We start from the raw sequence: 17,988 nt of genomic DNA on the forward strand, positions 1-17,988 counted from the left end.
GGCTGCGCCCATGAACACAAACTGCTTATCATCAAAGTTGCTGGCGCCCTTAAATGCCTTCCCAAATAGAGCGACATCATTCGGTTCCGTAACCAAGATGGCGGCTCACGGCCTTTGTCTATTCAAGATGGCGGCCCCCATGACTTCCAAGCTCAATGTGGCTGATACACAACATTTGACCGGAAGATGGCGCCCTCCTGCGAGTTCGTGCCAAGATGGTCCGCAGACCCCTCCTTTCCGTACAACGTGGCAGCTTCCGTAGCACGTGTATCCGATATGGCGGCGCCTATCTTTCTTCAAATCAACATGGCGGCTCCCACTCCAAAAATGGCGGAGCACGTCTGCAATATGGCAGATGCGTCGTTTCCCATTCTGAACATGGCGCCGCCTATTGGGCGCTCCCATTTCCAACATGGCGGCGCCTATATCCTCCCTGCCGTACAGAATTTGTAAATTGCTCCCACATGGTTCCAACGCTACTTCCTGTCCCATTTCCCAACATGGCAGCGCCCCTAGGCCTGAGGCTGGGTAGGGGAATAGGGGAGATCTAGCATGCGGGCGGGGTCAGATCAAGGGGGTGGGGGTTCCCCAAATCTCACTGATCCCCTCTTTCCCCTCCAGCGCCTCGCCTGGCCGCAGCCCCCCGGCACATTCACTGCGGAGCCCCCCGCCCGGCCGTGGGGCAATGGAGAGTCCAGTGAGTGGGGCTGCGGGTCGGGAGTGAGGGGCACCCGGGGGGGAGGGGGGCGGTGGGCGGGAGTGAGGGGCCCCGGCAGGGCTGGGGGGGCGGGGAGTGAGGGGCCCCGGCAGGGCTGGGGGGGCAGGGAGTTGGGGGGGGAGTGGGGGGCCCCGGCAGGGCTGGGGGCAGGGAGTTGGGGAGTGAGGGCCCCGGCAGGGCGGGGGGTAGGAGTTGGGGTGGGAGTGAGGGCCCCGGCAGGGCTGAGGGGGCAGGAGTTGGGGAGTGAGGGCCCCGGCAGGGCTGGGGGCAGGAGTTAGGGGAGTGAGGGCCCCGGCAGGGCTGGGGCGGGAGTGAGGAGGCCCCGGCAGGGCTGGGGGCAGGGAGTTGGGGAGTGAGGGGCAGGTAGGAGTTGGGGTGGGAGTGAGGTGAGGGGCAGGAGTTGGGGAGTGAGGGCCCCGGCAGGGCTGGGGGCAGGGAGTTAGGGGAGTGAGGGGCAGGGCTGGGGGCGGGAGTGAGGGCCCCGGCAGGGCTGGGGGCAGGGAGTTGAGGGGAGGGGCCCGGCAGGGCGGGGGCAGGAGTTGGGGTGGAGGGCAGGGCTGAGGGGGCAGGAGTTGGGAGTGAGGGGCAGGCTGGGGGCAGGGAGTTAGGGGAGTGAGGGGGGCAGGGAGTTGGAGTGAGGCCCGGCAGGGCTGGGGGCAGGGAGTTGGGGAGTGAGGGGCCCGGCAGGGCTGGGGGCAGGAGTTGGGGAGTGAGGCCCCGGCAGGCTGGGGGCAGGGAGTTGGGAGTGAGGGGCCCCGGCAGGCTGGGGGCAGGGAGTTGGGGAGTGAGGGGCCCGGCAGGGCTGGGGGCAGGGAGTTGGGAGTGAGGGGGCCCGGCAGGGCTGGGGGCAGGGAGTTGGGGAGTGAGGGCCCGGCAGGCTGGGGGCAGGAGTTGGGGAGTGAGGGCCCGGCAGGGCTGGGGGCAGGGAGTTGGGGAGTGAGGGCCCGGCAGTGGGGGCAGGGAGTTGGGGAGTGAGGGCCCGGCAGGGCTGGGGGCAGGGAGTTGGGGAGTGAGGGCCCGGCAGGGCTGGGGGCAGGGAGTTGGGAGTGAGGGCCCCGGCAGGGCTGGGGGCAGGGAGTTGGGGAGTGAGGGCCCGGCAGGGCTGGGGGCAGGGAGTTGGGGAGTGAGGGCCCGGCAGGCTGGGGGCAGGGAGTTGGGGAGTGAGGGCCCGGCAGGTGGGGGCAGGGAGTTGGGAGTGAGGGGCCCGGCAGGGGGGCAGGGAGTTGGGAGTGAGGCCCGGCAGGCTGGGGGCAGGGAGTTGGGGAGTGAGGGGCCCGGCAGGGCTGGGGGCAGGGAGTTGGGAGTGAGGGCCCGGCAGGGCTGGGGGCAGGAGTTGGGAGGAGGGCCCGGCAGGGCTGGGGGCAGGGAGCTGTGGGCGGGAGTGAGGGCCCGGCAGGGCTGGGGGCAGGAGTTGGGGAGTGAGGGCCCGGCAGGCTGGGGGCAGGGAGTTGGGAGTGAGGGCCCGGCAGGGCTGGGGGCAGGAGTTGGGGTGGGAGGGGCCCGGCAGGCTGGGGGCAGGGAGTTGGGAGTGAGGCCCGGCAGGCTGGGGGCAGGGAGTTGGGGCGGAGTGAGGCGGCAGGCTGGGGGCAGGGAGTTGGGGAGTGAGGGCCCGGCAGGGCTGGGGGCAGGGAGTTGGGGAGTGAGGGGCCCGGCAGTGGGGGGCAGGAGTTGGGGAGTGAGGGCCCGGCAGGGCTGGGGGCAGGGAGTTGGGGAGTGAGGGGCCCGGCAGGGCTGGGGGCAGGGAGTTGGGGAGTGAGGGGGCCCGGCAGGGCTGGGGGCAGGAGTTGGGGAGTGAGGCCCGGCAGGGCTGGGGGCAGGGAGTTGGGGAGGAGGGCCCGGCAGGGCTGGGGGCAGGGAGCTGTGGGCGGGAGTGAGGGGCCCGGCAGGCTGGGGCAGGGAGTTGGGAGTGAGGGCCCGGCAGGGCTGGGGGCAGGGAGTTGGGGAGTGAGGGCCCGGCAGGGCTGGGGGCAGGGAGTTGGGGTGGAGTGAGGGGCCCGGCAGGCTGGGGGCAGGGAGTTGGGAGTGAGGGGCCCGGCAGGGCTGGGGGGGCAGGGAGTTGGGGAGTGAGGGGCCCGGCAGGGCTGGGGGCAGGGAGTTGGGGAGTGAGGGGCAGGGCTGGGGGCAGGGAGTTGGGAGGAGGGCCCGGCAGGGGTGGTAGGAGTTGGGGAGGAGGCCCGGCAGGGCTGGGGGCAGGGAGTTGGGAGTGAGGGCCCGGCAGTGCTGGGGGCCAGGGAGTTGGGGAGTGAGGCCCGGCAGGGCTGGGGCAGGGAGTTGGGGAGGAGGCCCGGCAGTGGGGCAGGAGTTGGGGAGTGAGGGCTGCAGGGCTGGGGGCAGGGAGTTGGGGAGTGAGGGCCCGGCAGGCTGGGGGCAGGGAGTTGGGGAGGAGGCCCGGCAGAGGGGCCTCGGCAGGGCTGGGGGCAGGGAGTTGGGAGTGAGGGCCCGGCAGGCTGGGGGCAGGGAGTTGGGGAGTGAGGCCCGGCAGTGGGGGCAGGGAGTTGGGGAGTGAGGGGCCCGGCAGGGCAGGAGTTGGGGGAGTGAGGGCCCGGCAGGCTGGGGGCAGGGAGTTGGGAGTGAGGGCCCGGCAGGGCTGGGGCAGGGGAGTGAGGCCCGGCAGGCTGGGGCAGGGAGTTGGGGAGGGCCCGGCAGGGCTGGGGGCAGGAGTTGGGGAGGGGCCCGGCAGGGCTGGGGGCAGGGAGTTGGGAGTGAGGCGGCAGGGCTGGGGGCAGGGAGTTGGGGGTGGGAGTGAGGGGCCCGGCAGGGCTGGGGGCAGGGAGTTGGGGTGGGAGTGAGGGCCCGGCAGTGGGGGCAGGAGTTGGGGGAGGGGGGGCAGGGAGTTGGGAGTGAGGGCCCGGCAGGGTGGGGTAGGAGTTGGGGAGTGAGGGGCAGGCTGGGGGCAGGAGTTGGGAGGAGGGGCCCGGCAGGCTGGGGGCAGGGAGTTGGGGGAGTGAGGCCCGGCAGTGGGGGCAGGGAGTTGGGAGGGCCCGGCAGTGGGGGGCAGGGAGTTGGGGGAGGGGCAGGAGTTGGGGAGTGAGGGCCCGGCAGGGCTGGGGGCAGGGAGTTGGGAGGAGTTGGGAGTGAGGGCCCGGCAGGGCGGGGTGGTAGGAGTTGGGGGAGTGAGGGCCCGGCAGGGCGGGTGGTAGGAGTTGGGGTGGGAGTGAGGGCCCGGCAGGCGGGGGTGGTAGGAGTTGGGGGCGTGAGGGCCCCAGCAGGGTGGGGGTAGGAGTTGGGAGTGAGGGGCACTAGAAAGGGGGCAGGGAGTTGGGGTGGGAGGAGGGCCCCGGCAGGCTGGGGGCAGGGAGTTGGGAGGGCCCGGCAGGTGGGGGCAGGAGTTGGCGGGAGTGAGGGCCCGGCAGGCTGGGGGCAGGGAGTTGGGGGTGGAGTGAGGGCCCCGGCAGGCTGGGGCAGGGAGTTGGGGAGTGAGGGGCCCGGCAGGCTGGGGTGGTAGGAGTTGGGAGTGAGGGCCCGGCAGGGTGGGGGTAGGAGTTGGGGGTGAGGGGCACTAGAAAGGGGGCAGGGAGTTGGGGCGGGAGTGAGGCCCGTGGGGGTAGGAGTTGGGAGGAGGCCCGGCAGGCTGGGGGCAGGGAGTTGGGAGGAGTTGGGGGTGGGAGGGCCCGGCAGGGCTGGGGTGGTAGGAGTTGGGGCGTGAGGCCCCAGCAGGGAGTTGGGGGAGTGAGGGCAGGAGTTGGGGGGAGTGAGGGCCCGGCAGGGCTGGGGGCAGGGAGTTGGGGGTGAGGAGGGCCCGGCAGGCTGGGGGCAGGAGTTGGGGGAGTGAGGCCCGGCAGGGCTGGGGGCAGGAGTTGGGGAGTGAGGGCCCGGCAGGCTGGGGCAGGAGTTGGGGTGGAGGAGGCCCGGCAGGCTGGGGGCAGGGAGTTGGGGAGGAGGCCCGGCAGGGCTGGGGGCAGGGAGTTGGGGAGTGAGGGCCCGGCAGGCTGGGGGCAGGAGTTGGGGAGGAGGGCGGCAGGCTGGGGGGCAGGAGTTGGGGAGGAGGGCCGGCAGGGCTGGGGGCAGGGAGTTGGGGAGGAGGAGGGCCCGGCAGGCTGGGGGCAGGAGTTGGGAGTGAGGGGCAGGGCTGGGGCAGGGAGTTGGGGAGTGAGGGCCCGGCAGGGCTGGGGGCAGGAGTTGGGGAGTGAGGGCAGGCTGGGGGCAGGAGTTGGGGAGGAGGGGGGCAGGGAGTTGGGGAGTGAGGGGCCCGGCAGGCTGGGGGGCAGGGAGTTGGGGAGGAGGGCCCGGCAGGCTGGGGGCAGGGAGTTGGGGAGGAGGGCCCGGCAGGCTGGGGGCAGGAGTTGGGGAGTGAGGGCCCGGCAGTGGGGGCAGGGAGTTGGGGAGTGAGGGCCCGGCAGGCGGGGGGGCAGGGAGTTGGGGAGGAGGGCCCGGCAGGGCGGGGGCAGGGAGTTGGGGAGTGAGGCCCCGGCAGGGGGGGCAGGGAGTTGGGAGGAGGGGCCCGGCAGGCTGGGGGCAGGGAGTTGGGGAGTGAGGGCCGGCAGGCTGGGGGCAGGGAGTTGGGAGTGAGGGCCCGGCAGGCGGGGGCAGGAGTTGGGGAGTGAGGGCCCGGCAGGCTGGGGGCAGGAGTTGGGGAGGGCCTGCAGGGCGGGGGTAGGAGTTGGGGAGTGAGGGCCCGGCAGTGGGGTGGTAGGAGTTGGGGGAGTGAGGCGGCAGTGGGGGCAGGAGTTGGGAGTGAGGGCCCGGCAGGCGGGGGCAGGGAGTTGGGGAGGAGGGCCCGGCAGGGCGGGGGGGGTAGGGGCTGGGGGTGGGAGTGAGGGGCACTAGAAAGGGGGGGGCTGTGGGTCAGGGGTCTCTGGGCTCGTCGTGACCCCCTTTCCCTTCACCCCAGGCAGGGACTCGCCGCCAGCTCGGCCGGCTACGGGCCCCTCCGGGATCTCCCTGACTGGTCCTTTGTAGGTGAGAATCTTCTTCTGTCACCGTCATGTGTTCTCGGATGCCTGGGTTCTCTCCCGGAGGTGGGGGCTGGGAGCCCGGACTCCTGGGTTCCATGATGGGGCAATGGGGTTCACTGACTTCTCGGGTCTCCCCAGACGGGCGTCCCGCCCCCCCGTGGAAGGGCCAGATGCGCCGGCAACAGGAAGACGAGGCCTTTGCGGTGAGTGGGAGGCCGGGGGGTTCTAGGGGCTGGGAGCCAGGACTCCTGGGTTCTCTCCCCAGCTCTGGGAGAGGGGAGCTGGGAGCCAGGACTCCTGGGTTCTCTCCCCAGGTCTGGGAGGGGGGCGGGGGGCGCTGGGAGCCAGGACTCCTGGGTTCTCTCCCCAGCTCTGGGAGGGGGGCGCTGGGAGCCAGGACTCCTGGGTTCTCTCCCCAGCTCTGGGAGGGGGGGGCTGGGAGCCAGGACTCCTGGGTTCTCTCCCCAGCTCTGGGACGGGGGGGCTGGGAGCCAGGACTCCTGGGTTCTCTCCCCAGCTCTGGGAGGGGGGGGCTGGGAGCCAGGACTCCTGGGTTCTCTCCCCAGCTCTGGGAGGGGGGCGCTGGGAGCCAGGACTCCTGGGTTCTCTCCCCAGCTCTGGGAGGGGGGGGCTGGGAGCCAGGACTCCCCCGCTCACCCCGTGTCTCTCCCCAGCGGCGCGTGGCCATGCTGGAGCGGGAGATGGAGCGGGGCCTGCAGCGCTGGCAGCTCCAGCAGCGCCAGCAGCAGGAGGCCACGGAGAGGAAGAGACAGACCCAGCTGCAGCCCAAGGGGGCCGCCCTGCGTCGGGGCAGCAGCCCCCAATAAACCCCTGCGCCTGGCCCGGACGCCTGGGTTCCCTCCCGGCTCTCGGAGGGGGGGGGGGGCGGGCTCGGGGCCAGAGCAGAGAAAGCCTGAGCTCATCAGGTAACAACCTCCTACCCCCCCCACCCCCCCCCCGGCAGGATGGGAGCTCATCTCCGGAGGAAGCAAGAGCGACTAAAGAGTCACCTTCCTTCCGCCCCGCCCTGCCGGTGCCCCTCACTCCCGACCCGCAGCCCTGCCAGCCCGGCCCTGCCGGTGCTCCTCACTCCCGACCCGCAGCCCTGCCAGCCCAGCGCCCTGCCGGTGCCCCTCACTCCCGACCCGCAGCCCCTGCCCCCCCCAACCCTGCCAGTGCCCCACAAAACCCACCCGCACCCCCAGCCCCCACCCCAGCCCTGCAGGTGCCCCACACTCCCGACCCGCCGCCCCCGCCCCCCCCGGTGCCCCTCACTCCCGACCCGCAGCCCTGCCAGCCCGGCCCTGCCGGTGCTCCTCACTCCCGACCCGCAGCCCTGCCAGCCCAGCCCCACCCCGCCCTGCCGGTGCCCCACACTCCCGACCCCCAGCCCAGCCCCCACCCCAGCCCTGCCGGGGCCCCGCACTCCCGACCCGCAGCCCTGCCAGCCCGGCCCTGCCGTGCCCCTCCCGACCCGCAGCCCTGCTGGTGCCCCTCACTCCCGACCCGCAGCCCTGCTGGTGCCCCTCACTCCCGACCCGCAGCCCAGCCCCCACCCCAGCCCTGCTGGTGCCCCTCACTCCCGACCCGCAGCCGTGCCAGCCCAGCCCCCACCCCAGCCCTGCCGGTGCCCCTCACTCCCGACCCGCAGCCCTGCCAGCCCAGCCCGCCCAGCCCCAGCCCAGCCCTGCCGGTGCCCCTCACTCCCGACCCGCAGCCCTGCCAGCCCAGCTCCCCAGCCCTGCCGGTGCCCTCACTCCCGACCCGCAGCCCTGCCAGCCCAACCCCACCCCAGCCCTGCCGGTGCCCCTCACTCCCGACCCGCAGCCCTGCCAGCCCAGCCCCCACCCCAGCCCTGCCGGTGCCCCTCGCTCCCGACCCGCAGCCACTGCCAGCCCAGCCCTGCCCCCGCCTGCCGGTGCCCCTCACTCCCGACCCGCAGCCCCTGCCCCCGCCCTGCCGGTGCCCCTCACTCCCGATCCGTAGCCCCTGTCAGCCCCGCCCTGCCCCCACCCTAGCCCGGCCAGTGCCCCTCACTCCCGACCCACAGCCCCTGCTAGCCCAGCCCTGCCCACCCCAGCTCTGCCAGTGCCCCTCACTCCCGACCGTAGCCCCTGCCAGCCCAGCCCTGCCCCACCCCAGCCCTGCCGGTGCCCCTCACTCCCGACCCGCCCCTGCCAGCCCTGCCCACCCCAGCTCTGCGGGTGTCCCTCACTCCTCACCCGTAGCCCGGGCCATCCCAGCCCCCCCCCAACCCAAGCCCTGCCGGTGCCCCTCACTCCCGACCCGCAGCCCCTGCCAGCCCAGCCCTGCCCCCGTCCTGCCAGTGCCCCTCACTCCCGACCCGCAGCCCCTGCCAGCCCAGCCCTGCCCCCGTCCTGCCAGTGCCCCTCACTCCCGACCCGCAGCCCCTGCCAGCCCAGCCCTGCCCCCGCACTCCCCATGCTGCTGGCTCCCAGTGTGCAGCCCCCTGCTATTGTTTCTGACAGAGGAACTTGGCGGTCGAAGTCGGGGTGCTGGCCTCCCCCCCCATTTCTCGGTCTCTCACGAGTGTTTCATCAGAGGCGAGTCAGGAGGCTGTGACTGGGGCCAGCCGCAGTTTCGTGGCTGGGGGGGGAGTGGATTCTCCCCCCCGTTCCGCTCCTTTGGCCTTGAAGACTCCGGCTGTTTTGCAATCGAGGCATTTCTTCCTCCTGCCCCTCCCCCCCCAACAGCTGTAATTGCTTCCAGATGTGCAGCCACGCCAGCGGCTGACTTCATCGCGTGGGCGCCGCGCCCGGCTCACGGGACCGAGGGAAGGCAGCCAGGCCTGGGGGGAAGGGGAGACGGAGTGCCCCCTGCTGGGACCCCCCGTTCCCAGCCCTGGAGTCCCCCGCACCCCAGCTGCCCCCCTCCTCCCCGTTTGCTGTGTCCTGCGCCGGCGGGATGAGACGGGCCGGGATCTTCTCGCTTTTCGTGTCTGGCAGGAGATTGAAATAAGGGAAGTCGCGGTGAGACCCACGTCATGGTGTCTGGGCCACAAGCTGTGGGTTTGGTGACTCAGCCCCCCACAGCTCTGCCGGTGCCCCTCACTCCTGACCTGCAGCCCCTGTTAGCCCAGCCCTGGGCTCCCCACGGCTCTGCCGGTGCCCCTCACTCCTGACCTGCAGCCCCTGTTAGCCCAGCCCTGGGCTCCCCACAGCCCTGCCGGTGCCCCTCACTCCTGACATGCAGCCCCTGCTAGCCCAGCCCTGGGCTCCCCACAGCCCTGCCGGTGCCCCTCACTCCTGACCCGCAGCCCCTGTTAGCCCAGCCCTGGGCTCCCCACAGCCCTGCCGGTGCCCCTCACTCCTGACCTGCAGCCCCTGTTAGCCCAGCCCTGGGCTCCCCACAGCCCTGCCGGTGCCCCTCCTGCTTCACCCTTTAGAAAACGCACTCAATTCATTTGCAAAAAAAAGGAATTTTTATTCATTTTGATTTTTCTTAACCCCAAAGCGTTCCTCGCAAATTGTCCCCAAACCCCCCTTTTTGGCTAATTTTCTTCTCCAAAGACGTTTGTCAACAACATGAAGCAAAAAAAACCCCTTCAAATGAAATAAACAACTTGAAAACACGAGACCCTTGAAATGTTTCCAGGCGTCCCAGGGCCGGGTTTGTGTTACGAGGCGAGAGATCCTGGAAGGACGCACTGAGAATCCCCCAGCGTATCCAGTTCTTCCCGAAGTTGGGTTTGTTTGTTTCTAACAGTGAAAGAGGAGGAAGAACTGCAATGTCGTAATTCAGTGCCCAGGAAAACGCTGATGTAAGTCAAGGAAGATCATAACATAAAACCACAACATTGTGTAGAAATCCGGCTGCGTGTGACACTTCCACGGGGTTTTCATTGCCAGTTGGGACTGAATAATTCTGAAATCTCTGGACAATCGAAGCAGCAAATCCCTTGCGCTTTGTTTCCACCTTGGCCCTGGCTAGATCACACCAAAACCAGATGAATTTCTGGGTAATTGGACGTACCATTTATTCAGATTCATTGTCCTCAAAGCGAGAATAAAACTGGGCCTTTTCCTACCACGTTTGTAGTCCACATCCCCCCAGGAAATGTTGGCTTTCTTATTAGGAATTTGCAATTAATAAGAAATGTCTCAAGGAAAATGCAGCACATGCTAAAGAGGAGCAGGAAGGCAGGATGGGTCTCTCTCTCGAGCAGCGAGGTTGGGATCTGAACCTCCCTGTTAATTTAGCCATTCAAACACGGCTTGTTTCTGAAATGCGCCCAGTGCTGCGTTTCATCAACCCACCCGCCTGGAAAGAGGAGCGAGAGGCCCCGCGCGATAGGACGGACATTGATTCTTCAGAGCCACCACAAACGCTCAGAACTTCCCAGGACGTTTTTAACAGTCAGACCAGCCTGTTGGCTGCAGCGAGTGGGGGGTTGATTAGTTAATTCCAGTTCCCTGCTGAAGATAGTTACATGGACTGAAGTATCAGCGGGAGCCATGTTAGTCTGGAGCTGGAAAAGGCGACCCGGAGTCCTGGGGCACCTCATAGACTAACAGACGAATTGGAGCGGGAGCTCTCGTGGGTGAATACGTCTGTTAGGCTACAAGGTGCCCCAGGCTCTTGGTCCCTTTTTAAAATGTCCTGGGGATTTTAATAACGGCCCTTAATGATTAATTGCTCATAGAGGCCTCTGCAAACTAGCTGCCGCTTTCATTCAATTTCCCTCGACGCTGGAGGTTTCAAAATAGGGAAAATTGCTAATCCACCAGCCCGGAAAGTGGAGACAACCCCAGTTCCTGGGATTTCAGTCAAATTGCCCTGGGTTCTTCCTGCCATTTAAGTAACCGCCGCACTTGCCAGGAATTAGCGGCCCGGTTTCTACAATTGCCCTGGACAGCGGTGGTGGGTATTAAGAGCAAAATGATAATGAATCCGCAGAAACGGGGGTTTATTACAAAGAGAAATGTCTGCAGACGTGTTCATGGCACGTACATTCCCCAAGCGCTAACTGCTAAAACCCTCGGCCCCGTTGACTCCATAGCAAAATAATATTAATTAATTAACAATAATAATACATTGAAAAATACCGAGAGACCCTCCCCCAAAAAGCACTTTAATCCACCGGTTTCAAAACACCCAGGTGAAAATCCCTCCGAAGTGGGTGCAGGGTGAAACTGGCCCCTCGTCCCGGCCTGCGGGAATTGAGGGGCGTCACCCCCTGGGCCCTGACACCCCCACCCCCTCCCCCCCAGCACACTGATTTTAGTTAATTCTTTTGTTCCATAGAATAATTAAGGTTTTTTTATTACAAAAATTATACATTAAAAAAAATCCCCCAATAAGACCCCACACCCACCAAAACTGGAGAGGAGGGGACCCCTAAACCTGACCTTTGCTCCACTGAACCAGCCCATTCACCCCCAAACTGGGCCCACAGTGCACCCCCTAACCAGCCCCCCCATCTGCCCCATTCATCCCAAACTGGATCCAGCCATGCTCCCTGCCCCCCCACACCACGACCCCCTCACAGGGACCCACTATCCCCCCAACCCTCTTTCCTAGGCAGATTCTGGGAGGTGGGGGGGCTGCTAATTCCTGGGTGACCCCTACAGGGCTGGGTCCCCTATTACTCAGGATGGGGAGGGGGCAAGATTCCCTGCCATCCTGCTTGGGGCCCTGCAATGAAAGTGGGGGCAAGGTAAGGCCGTGCCCCCTTCCTTTGGCTCTGCCCCCAAGTGCATCACGCTACCCCTGAGCACCCTGCCTGTTTTCCCATCATCCCCTGCTCCTGCTGCTCTGGCCTTAGCCCTCTCCCTCATCTGCATAGCCCCGCCCATTAGAAAGCCCTTGTTTTGACCTCTATATGCCCTAGCTCTGCCCATTGGACTGCGTGGCAACCGTCATCTGCATAGCCCCACCCACTGGAATGCAAAGCCCCTATCTGCATAGACCTGGCCATTTAATACTAAAGCCCTGCCCCCTTCAGCCAAATGCCGTCCCTCTTTTAATAGCTCCACCCCCGTGGGTCTTGTGGCCCCGCCCCCTCTCTGTGGCTCCACCCCTGGGTTCCCAAGGCCCTGTCTAAAGTACCTGAGGGCCAACCAGGGGCCTCTGTTCCACAGATGGCCCCGCCCCCCCTTTGTACACAGACCAATGGGAAATTCAGCCCAACCCAGCTTGGCAAATAGGGGAAATAGAGCCAAGCTGATTGGCTAGCTCATGTGCCCAAGGCTGGGGGGAGGAGCCGGCATGACCTCAGGGGAGGCAATCACAGTGCAGTCTCCCATTGGCTTCCCCTGTGGTGAGGTGAAAGTTGAGAGGTCATAGGGGAAGCTGACGGGCCTGAACTTTGCTCTTTCCCCAGGAGGTCAAAGGACACATGGTTACACAAGGGGAGGGGGGGGGGGGTCACCCTGCCGGCTACTGAGCGCGCTCAGCACGCTTCAGTGGGGGGGGGAGGAATGTCAGAAAGGGGGAGGAGCCAAGGGGAAGCCCCCACCCTTCACATCTTGTCCAGCGAGGAAGGGGAGGAGCTTAAGGGGAGGAGCCAGAGAGAAGCCCCGCCTCTCACACCTTGTCCTGCAGGGAGTGCTGGCAGTGCAGCAGGGGGGCGGAGCCTGGGAGGTGGGCGGGGCCGGGGAGCCCCACCCCTCACCCCTTGTCCAGCAGGGAGCGCTGGCAGTGCAGCAGGGGGGCAGAGCCGGGGAGGTGGGCGGGGCCGGGGAGCCCCACCCCTCACACCTTGTCCAGCAGGGAGCGCTGGCAGTGCAGCAGGGGGGCGGAGCCGGGGAGGAGCCAGGGGCACCCCGCTGCCCACACCTTGTCCGGCAGGGGGCGGAGCCGGGGAGGTGGGCGGGGCCGGGGAGCCCCACCCCTCACACCTTGTCCAGCAGGGAGCGCTGGCAGTGCAGCAGCCGCTTGGGGGTCCCGCGGCGTTTGAAGACCAGGATGGCGGCGCCCAGCGCCAGGGCGCAGAGCAGCAGCATGACGGGAAGCACCACGGCGGCCATGTTCACCGCCCCGCCCCCCGCCTCGTCCACCTCGATGACGATGACCTCGGTCTCCTCCCGCTCGTCGTCCTGGCGCCGGCCGCCCCTGCAGCCCAGCCAGTCCCGCAGCGCCGACTTGGGGTAGCCCGGCTCCACCCGCAGCTGCTGGTTGTTGAACTTCCAGTAGCGGCCGCCCTTGTAGAAATAGGTGAAGGCTGCAGAGCCGGCGGGGCAGGGTGAAGGGCCGGGAGGAGATGGAGGGACACGGGGGCAGACAGAGGAGATGGAGGGACACGGGGCCAGGCAGGGCGGAGACGGATGGAGGGACGGATCCGTAGCCAGACGAGGGAGAAGAGAGACAGACAGAGTCAGACAAGGAGGAGATGGACGGATGGACACGGGGCCAGACAGAGGAGATGGACGGATGGACACGGGCCAGACAGAGGAGATGGAGGGACACGGGAGCAGATGGACGGATGGACACGGGGCAGACAGAGGAGATGGAGGGACACGGGGGCAGATGGACGGATGGACACAGAACCAGACAGAGGAGATGGACGGGGGACCGGGACGGGATGGACGAGGAGTGGCGGGAAGAGGGGAACAAAGCAGAAACTAATCAGCCGCATCCTCAAAATCTCTCCCCCACCGCTGCCCGAGCCCTATCGACCCCCCGGTGATGTCAGACCCAGCAGAGCCCGGGTGCGGACCCCACCGCTCCCCTCCCCTCCTCACCCCAGGCTCCCCCCGACTGTCCTGGCTGGGTGGGGCTCAGCCAAAGCACTGCCCCCCCCGTCCCCCCCGTACCTTCGTCGCTGCCCATGAAGGCCCCGCGAGGTGACTCAGGAATCCCCTCCCAGACGGCGACGTTCTTGGGGTACTCGGCATCCACCGAGCGGCTCTCCTCATTGAAACGGTAATATCTGCAGGGGAGGGGACAATGAATGGGGGCTCCCAGCGGGGGGCTCTCTGGGGGGCGCTGACAGCACAGGGGGACCCCAGGGTGGGGAGTGGGGATCCCAGCGGGGGGATGCTCTGGGGGGCGCTGACAGCACAGGGGGACCCCAGGGTGGGGAGTGGGGGGTCCCAGCGGGGGATGCTCTGGGGGGCGCTGACAGCACAGGGGAACCCCAGGGTGGGGAGTGGGGGTCCCAGGGGGGGGATGCTCTGGGGGGCGCTGACAGCACAGGGGACCCCAGGGTGGGAGTGGGGGGTCGCACAGGGGATGCTCTGGGGGGCGCTGACAGCACAGGGGGACCCCAGGGTGGGGAGTGGGGGGTCGCACAGGGGATGCTCTGGGGGGCGCTGACAGCACAGGGGGACCCCAGGGTGGGGAGTGGGGGGTCCCAACGGGGGATGCTCTGGGGGGCGCTGACAGCACAGGGGACCCCAGGGTGGGAGTGGGGTCGCACAGGGGATGCTCTGGGGCGCTGACAGCACAGGGGGACCCCAGGGTGGGGAGTGGGGGGTCCCAGCGGGGGGATGCTCTGGGGGGCGCTGACAGCACAGGGGGACCCCAGGGTGGGGAGTGGGGTCCCAGTGGGGATGCTCTGGGGCGCTGACAGCACAGGGGGACCCCAGGGTGGGGAGTGGGGGGTCGCACAGGGGATGCTCTGGGTGGCGATGTCAGCACAGGTGGACCCCATGGTGGGGAGTGGGGGATCCCAGTGGGGGGATGCTCTGGGGGGCGCTGACAGCACAGGGGGACCCCAGGGTGGGGAGTGGGGATCCCAGTGGGGGGATGCTCTGGGGGGCGCTGACAGCACAGGGGGACCCCAGGGTGGGGAGTGGGGTCCCAGTGGGGATGCTCTGGGGGGCGCTGACAGCACAGGGGGACCCCAGGGTGGGGAGTGGGGATCCCAGTGGGGATGCTCTGGGGGGCGCTGACAGCACAGGGGGACCCCAGGGTGGGGAGTGGGGGTCCCAGTGGGGGGATGCTCTGGGTGGCGCTGACAGCACAGGGGGACCCCAGGGTGGGGAGTGGGGATCCCCAGCGGGGGGATGCTCTGGGGGGCGCTGACAGCACAGGGGGACCCCAGGGTGGGGAGTGGGGGGTCGCACAGGGGACGTCTCGCACTGACTTGTTGCCCCGGAAGAAGTAGGTTTTCCCGCTGGGCATCCAGAAGAGGGCAGCGTCGATGCGATCAGTGGGGAGCCCCCGGCCCAGCTCCCGCAGAGGTTTGGGGTACCCAGGCTGCAGGATGGCTTCATCGAACACCCAGTGCTTGTCACCTGCCGAGCGGGAGAGCAGGGTCAGCCCCGGGGGGGAATGGCCCCAGCCCCCCCGCCAGCCTCCCCCCAGGAAAGGCCCCACGGCCTGGTACCTTTGAAGAAGACAAATTTCCCATCTTTTCTCTCATAGGCCGTGCTGATCGATGCCGGGAGCCCGACCCAGAACTGGCCAATGGGGAGCGGATACCCGTCCATGACCCGGTTATTCCGGACCCGCCAGAACCAGCGCTCCTGGGACCAGAGAAATTCACAGCTCTGCCGGTGCCCCTCACTCCCGACCCGCAGCCCCTGCCAGCCCGGCCCTGCCCCCAGCCCTGCCGGTGCCCCTCACTCCCGACCCGCAGCCCCTGCCAGCCCGGACCTGCCCCCCAGCCCTGCCGGTGCCCCTCACTCCTGACCCGCAGCCCCTGCCAGCCCGGCCCTGCCCCCAGCCCTGCCAGTGCCCCTCACTCCCGACCCGCAGCCCCTGCCAGCCCGGACCTGCCCCCCCGCCCGGCCGGTGCCCCGCACTCCCGACCCGCAGCCCCGGCCCGCCCGGCCCTGCCGGGGCCCCTCACTCCTGACCCGCAGCCCCTGCCCCCCAGCCCTGCCGGTGCCCCTCACTCCCGACCCGCAGCCCCTGCCAGCCCGGCCCTGCCCCAGCCCTGCCAGTGCCCCTCACTCCCGACCCGCAGCCCCTGCCAGCCCGGACCTGCCCCCCCCAGCCCTGCCGGTGCCCCTCACTCCCGACCTGCAGCCCCTGCCCCCCAGCCCTGCCGGTGCCCCTCACTCCTGACCCGCAGCCCCTGCCAGCCCGGCCCCCACCCCAGCCCTGCCGGTGCCCCACACTCCCGACCTGCAGCCCCTGCCCCCAGCCCTGCCGGTGCCCTCACTCCCGACCCGCAGCCCCTGCCAGCCCGGCCCTGCCCCCCAGCCCTGCCGGTGCCCCTCACTCCCGACCCGCAGCCCCTGCCAGCCCGGCCCTGCCCCCCAGCCCTGCCGGTGCCCCTCACTCCCGACCCGCAGCCCCTGCCAGCCCGGACCTGCCCCCCAGCCCTGCCGGTGCCCCTCACTCCCAACCCGCAGCCCCCCACACACCTTGAAGACGAACATCTCCCCACGCAGGACAGCGATGGTGTCAAAGTTGCCGTCGCAGATGTTGGGGCCATAGGGGGGGTTGCTGGGTTCGTCAGGCACATGAGGCCTGGCCGTGGTGCGGGGCACCGGGGGGGCCTTGCTGGGGACCCCCGACTGGCTCCCTGGGCAAAGGGACACAAAGGGTTAAGGGAGAGTGGGGGGCTGGGGGTGACCCGTTGTTCGGGCTGAGGTTATGGGCTGCTGGCTGGGGTTGGGATGAAGGGCGAGGGGGTGTCACACCCAAACGGGGGTCACACCCCGGGAGAAGAGCAGGGTCCCCCGCACAGTGAAGCCGCCGGTGCCCGGTTGGGGGGTTAGGAGCTGGGTGGTGCCGCGCCAACGGGAAGGGTTTGCCGGGGCAGGCAGGGGATGGTCGCACCGTAGAGCTGCTGGATGCCACGCAGGTCATCGTCCGGCAGCACAAAGTTCTCGGTGTCCATCCACTGGTAGAAGGGAGCCATGATGGCCGAGGGGTCGTTCGAATGCTCCAGCCCCAGCGCGTGGCCCAGCTCGTGCACGGCCACCAGGAAGATGTCGTTCCCTGCGGGAGCAGGAGCATCAGCGTGTGGCATGGCCTGACGGGACGTCACCGCGGCCACCCGGGAACGGGGACGTCACCGCGGCCACCCGGGAACGGGGACGTCACCGTATCCACCCGGGAACGGGGACGTCACCGCGGCCACCCGGGAACGGGGACGTCACCGTATCCACCCGGGAACGGGGATGTCACCACGGCCACCCGGGAACGGGGACGTCACCGTATCCACCCGGGAACGGGGACGTCACCGCGGCCACCCGGGAACGGGGACGTCACCGTATCCACCCGGGAACGGGGACGTCACCGTATCCACCCGGGAACGGGGACGTCACCGCGGCCACCCGGGAACGGGGACGTCACCGTATCCACCCGGGAACGGGGACGTCACCGCGGCCACCCGGGAACGGGGACGTCACCGCGGCCACCCGGGAACGGGGACGTCACCGCGGCCACCCGGGAACGGGGACGTCACCACGGCCACCCGGGAACGGGGACGTCACCGTATCCACCCGGGAACAGGGACGTCACCGTATCCACCCGGGAACAGGGACGTCACCACGGCCACCCGGGAACGGGGACGTCACCGTATCCACCCGGGAACAGGGACGTCACCACGGCCACCCGGGAACAGGGACGTCACCACATTCGCCCAGAACGGGATGTCACTGCATCCAGCCAGGAATGGGGATGTCACCAGGAACGGGGACACCACCACGTCTGCCTGGTACCAGGGATGTCACCATGGCCGACTGGGAATGGGGACACCACAGGAACAGGGACACCCCTGTGTCAGGGACGCCACCACGTCTGCACGGGTGAGAGCACCCCCCACACACTCCCCTGCATGTTGAATTCCCACAAACCCCTTGGAAATGGGACGTGGGAGGGACTGGCCTAATCCAGCCCCAGAGCAGGGGACTGGCTGACTCGGGGCAGGGAATGTGGCAGGGGCCTTTCCTCGCTAGGAGGCGCCGACTCTGACCCAGCCCCGGGGGGACGGGCGGGGAATGGGACACGGGGCCTGGCCCCTCCAGGGGACGCCGGCTCCTGTGCAGCCCCAGAGGGGAGGATTCGGGGGCTTCCCACGGGTGTGGAAAGGGGAAGTGACGCCATAGTCATTGAGTTGGGGGAGGGGACTTTCCCAACGTCTCCTGCCCTGCCCTGCCCCCCACCCTGCCTCGCCTCCCTGCATCCCTGGAAGAGAAAGTCCTGGACCCCCACCCTTCTCACCATGCTCCCAGCCCCCCACAACCTCTCCCTCTCCACCCCGTCTGTCCCCCTGCCTACCCCGAGCCCCCTAGGCCCTCTCCCTTCCCCCGAGCCCTCCACTGGCTCCCAGCCCCCCACAACCTCCCCTCCACCCCATCTGCCCCTGCCTACCCCGAGCCCCTAGGCCCTCTCCCTTCCCGAGCCCTCCACCCGCTCCCAGCCCCCACAACCTCTCCCCTCCACCCTGTCTGTCCCCTGCCTACCCCGAGCCCCCTAGGCCCTCTCCTTCCCCGAGCCCTCCACCCGCTCCCA

At 68.6% G+C, this 17,988-nt stretch overlaps 2 protein-coding genes across 3 annotated transcripts in view; one reads left to right on the top strand and one right to left on the bottom strand.

Annotated features, from left to right (window-relative positions):
* On the top strand, positions 1–9,361 carry MRPL52 (mitochondrial ribosomal protein L52). 2 transcript variants are annotated; one of them, XM_039497984.1, is made up of 5 exons: positions 1–528; positions 622–697; positions 5,550–5,617; positions 5,752–5,816; positions 9,229–9,361. In XM_039497984.1, the coding sequence occupies exons 1-5, from the start codon at positions 216–218 to the stop codon at positions 9,334–9,336; spliced, it is 630 nt and encodes a 209-aa protein (XP_039353918.1). In that variant the 5' UTR covers positions 1–215; the 3' UTR covers positions 9,337–9,361. The 2 variants fall into 2 exon arrangements, with proteins under 2 accessions (XP_039353918.1, XP_039353917.1); XM_039497983.1 differs by lacking the exon at positions 9,229–9,361 and adding an exon at positions 6,288–6,539 and having other exon boundaries at positions 4–528.
* MMP14 (matrix metallopeptidase 14) overlaps positions 9,033–17,988 on the bottom strand; it is a 19,123-nt gene continuing 10,167 nt past the window's right edge. The window contains exons 5-10 of the mRNA XM_039497981.1: positions 16,309–16,470; positions 15,891–16,051; positions 14,906–15,044; positions 14,663–14,813; positions 13,389–13,504; positions 9,033–12,796 (exon numbers count right to left, since the gene is read on the bottom strand). Coding sequence (XP_039353915.1) covers positions 12,468–12,796; positions 13,389–13,504; positions 14,663–14,813; positions 14,906–15,044; positions 15,891–16,051; positions 16,309–16,470 — 1,058 coding nt within the window. The 3' untranslated portion in view covers positions 9,033–12,467. The remainder of the gene's footprint in view (positions 12,797–13,388; positions 13,505–14,662; positions 14,814–14,905; positions 15,045–15,890; positions 16,052–16,308; positions 16,471–17,988) is intronic.

The sequence above is a fragment of the Mauremys reevesii genome, linkage group 13, assembly GCF_016161935.1.
Source record: "Mauremys reevesii isolate NIE-2019 linkage group 13, ASM1616193v1, whole genome shotgun sequence".
Classification (NCBI taxonomy): Eukaryota; Metazoa; Chordata; order Testudines; family Geoemydidae; genus Mauremys; species Mauremys reevesii.